At 37.3% G+C, this 4,148-nt stretch overlaps 1 protein-coding gene across 1 annotated transcript; it reads left to right on the top strand.

Moving 5' to 3' along the window:
• The first annotated feature begins 261 nt into the window (after positions 1–261).
• Positions 262–3,497, top strand: LOC112522000 (4-coumarate--CoA ligase-like 7). The gene is made up of 6 exons (XM_025131041.1): positions 262–1,295; positions 2,350–2,539; positions 2,627–2,772; positions 2,889–2,956; positions 3,048–3,150; positions 3,225–3,497. Exons 1-6 carry the CDS (start codon positions 300–302, stop codon positions 3,336–3,338), a joined length of 1,617 nt encoding a protein of 538 aa, XP_024986809.1. The 5' UTR covers positions 262–299; the 3' UTR covers positions 3,339–3,497.
• The last annotated feature ends 651 nt before the right edge of the window (positions 3,498–4,148 follow it).

Genomic DNA, 4,148 nt, shown 5'->3' with positions numbered 1-4,148 from the left:
CTATTTTCAATACATAACTTAACTTATTAACTTATTACGATATTAAAGAGTTCCCGTCGGTCCTGAGCCTAAAAATCGCTTTAATCCATAATCGAATCATAACCGACAGTTCACAACTGGTCCTTATCGATCCCGGTTCCGATCCTTCGGCGGTTACGGGCCGGGCCGGGCCGGTCCCATGTGGTCACTACAAAATGGTCGAGAAATCTAGATACAGATTACTTTGCAAATCATCTAGTACAAGAAGTGTTTTTCATCGCCACCATTGACACAATCGCAGTAACAACCGCACAGAGTCAATGGAGAAATCCGGGTACGGCCGCGACGGAATATTCCGATCGCTCCGGCCACCACTAGTCATCCCAGCAGACCCCAACACATCAATGATTTCTTTCCTCTTCCGCAACGTATCATCTTACCCGAACAGACCTGCCTTAATCGACTCCGACTCCGGCGAAACCCTCACTTTTTCTGAATTGAGAACCACCGTCGCCAAGATCTCTTATGCCTTGAACACCCAGCTAGGTATTAAAAAGAACGACGTCGTTCTCATCTTCGCCCCCAATTCAATCCAATACCCCATTTGCTTATACTCAATCATCGCTCTCGGCGCCATCGCCACCACTGTCAACCCCCAGTACACTGTCCGAGAGCTATCCAAGCAAATCAAAGACTCTAACCCAAAGCTCATCATCACTGTTCAAGAATTGTACCACAAAGTCGAAAACTTTGGGCTACCGGTTGTGTTTTTAGGATCAGAAAGTTCAAGAAAAGGGTGTATTTCATATAAAGATTTGATTTCAAAATCTGGGTCAGTTTCAGAACTTCCTAAAGTTTCGATTCGAGGAGATGATACCGCTGCTTTGTTATACTCATCTGGGACAACCGGTGTTAGTAAGGGTGTCATTCTGAGCCACCGGAACTTCATCTCAGTTTCTCAAATGGCAGTTTCCGATCAAAGATTAATGGGGGAAAAGGGTTATGTTTTCTTGTGTTTCTTGCCAATGTTTCATATATTTGGACTTGGGGTTATACTTTATTCTCAGTTACAGGAAGGGAATACAGTCGTATCAATGGGAAAGTTTGATTTTGGAGAGATGTTGAAGAACATTGAGAAATATAGAGCAACACATTTGTGGGTTGTTCCACCAGTTATACTTGCTTTAGCTAAGCAGGATGTGGTGAAGAAATTTGATCTATCTTCATTGAAGCAAATTGGGTCGGGTGCTGCACCTTTGGGGAAAGAATTGATGGAGGAGTGTGCTAAGAAGTTCCCTTCTGCAGTGGTTATGCAGGTAAACTTAGATTACTTTTGAGCTAATAAGTTTTAATGATCTCTTTCACAATTTCATTAGCTGCAAATCTTGACTTTAAGCTGCTTAATTTGTGTCTTTATCAAATGGTGTAGTTTTGTAATGGAGTAGGTTGCTTACTGCAAAGGCATTAATGCACATAGGTTATAGACTTATAGTTAATTATTCTAGTAATTGGATCTTATTCTCTTGGTCTGCCACGTGTTTTCAATGCCATTTTGAACTTAATTTTGGCAGATCATACACTTGAAGCTATAATTTTTATATGAATCTTGAAAATATGGTGTGACAAAAATCAGACATCTTGGATGATGCCTTGGATCAAACATGTTATAAACTAGAGTTTTGAGCACCATTTTGCTTTGAACTGTGATGTTCTTATGAATCTTGAAAACATGTGACAAAAACAAGAAATCTTGAGTGATGGCCTGAAATGAACATGTTATAAACCTGAGTTTCGAGCACCATTTTGCTTTGATCTTTGATGTTCTTATGAATCTTGAAAATATGTGACAAAAACAAGAAATCTTGATTGATGGCCTGAAATAAACATGCTTTAAACCTGAGTTTTGAGCACCATATTGCTTTGATCTTTGATGTTCTTATGAATCATGAAAATATGTAACAAGAACAAGAAATCTTGATTGATGCCCTGAAATAAACATGTTATAGCTGGAGATTTACAGATATCAGGACTCGTAGGGACTGTCTACAGTCCTTTGGTAAAAGGACTTTCTGTCAGATTTCATTTTCTAAATCGATAAGAACATGACCTTCAAACAGTTACGAGAATCGCAGTGCTTAATACAAGAATGCCTAAAAATCTTTCATAAGTCATGGATACAAAGAACACTTGTGAGGTCATGTAGATTAATAACCCGACTGTTCTAGCAAATCAAGGACACGGAGTTTATTGTTCTTCTTGATCTTAAGATTATGGACATAATTTTTTCCATTCTTAGGCTTTTTATCCGTAGTTTTTGCTGTTTTTGTATAGATTTTAATGAAGTTCTTATTGTAACCATCCATAAAACAGGGATATGGTATGACTGAAACAACCGGAGTTGTCTCGGTGGAGAGTCCAATTATGGGCCCACGACACTCTGGTTCAGCCGGGAGGCTTATCCCAGGAGTTGAGGCTCAAATAATAAGTGTAGATACCAGTAAACCTCTTCCTCCTAACCAAATGGGTGAGATATGGGCTCGAGGAGCTAACATGATGCAAGGTATGCTTCTCGTTCAATTATTCATTTGAAAAGGGTTCCACATATTATAACCGTCAGATTTGAACTTCTTTGGTTCTGAATTTCCAGGTTATCTCAACAATCCTCAGGCTACAAAGCTTACGATAGATAAACAGGGTTGGGTGCATACCGGAGATCTTGGATATTTTGATGACGAAGGTCAATTATTCGTGGTTGACCGAATCAAAGAACTCATCAAGTATAAAGGGTTTCAGGTACAACATTCTTAGGTCATCCATATCTTGTAAAGATCCCATTTTTATGGGGTCTTTGGAATCTTTCCATGTGGGCCAAAACTAAACTGTCCGTAATCTTTGTCGACACTTTTCAGGTTGCACCAGCAGAACTCGAAGCACTTCTGCTTTCGCATTCTGAAATATTAGACGCTGCAGTCATCCCGTAAGCCAAAAATACGGTCTTTTTTCGGTACTCGCTAATTCGTTCACATTATTTACCATATAATCATAAAAGCATTTGTATTATGTGGTAGGTTTCCTGATGCTGAAGCCGGGGAGGTCCCGATTGCGTTTGTGGTCCGATCTCCAAACAGTTCGTTGAACGAAGAAGATGTTAAGAAATTTATCGCAGAACAGGTAAAGATTTATTCGTATTATTTCGTGATCATTTTCCAGAAAACACAGTGCTCACTGGAACGTAATTGATGTAGGTTGCGCCTTATAAAAGATTGAGGCGGGTGACGTTTGTAAACAGTGTTCCGAAGTCGGCTGCAGGGAAACTTCTGAGGCGTGAACTTATCGAAAAAGTTCGGTCCAAAATCTAAGATTTTATCGTAGTAAGAATTTCACGTCGTTATGCAGTTCTGTAGTCAATTCTTTATGTCAAAGAGAACTTATATGATCGAAGAATAGATGATGTTCCCGGCAACAAGTTCTGTTTTTCATTTCGATATTAAGGGGTGTTTGGGATTTGCTTATCTAAATTAACTTATGTTTTTTTTGTAAAAGTGCTTATTAACTTATATGGTATTAAATCGGAGTTTTGTAAAAAAGTGTTTGGATTAACTTATAGCGGTACTAAAAAGCAATAAGCTAATAAGTTATTTTTCAGTGTTTGACAAATTTTGCTTATATATGTAAAATGACCAAAAATGACAGTCTTTCATATTATAATATTTTTTATTATTAACTTATTTGATTTTTTAACATGTAAAAATTTATTTTTCATCATTTATAATAATATTTTATATCAATAAGATTAATAATTAACAAACATTAATAAAACATGTTAGAATGGTAAACTGGTAATAAACAGTTTTTTTCATAAGTCATGAAGGATTAACTTATCAAAAACTGTTTATTACCGGTTTGACACCGGTATAAGTAGTTTTATTTTTCCTCATCCAAACACTAGCATTTAGCTTATTATCGGTGTCAGACTGAAACAAGTCAAAAAACAATAAAAATAAGCAAATCACAAACACCCCCTAAATTCAAAAAGTTCTATCTTTTTTCGGTTTGAATACAGATACTGTCAAAACAGTTATGATCATAGAAGTTCAATTGTGATGACTTTAGGGCATTTGAGACCACCGAGGATTACAGGTGCATGTAAATTGGTGCATATAAACTTA

This window comes from Cynara cardunculus (assembly GCF_001531365.2).
Source record: "Cynara cardunculus var. scolymus isolate 2C chromosome LG 11, CcrdV1, whole genome shotgun sequence".
Classification (NCBI taxonomy): Eukaryota; Viridiplantae; Streptophyta; class Magnoliopsida; order Asterales; family Asteraceae; genus Cynara; species Cynara cardunculus.
Note: the sequence above shows the minus strand (reverse complement) of the source record. Positions and strands in the feature narration are given on the sequence as shown.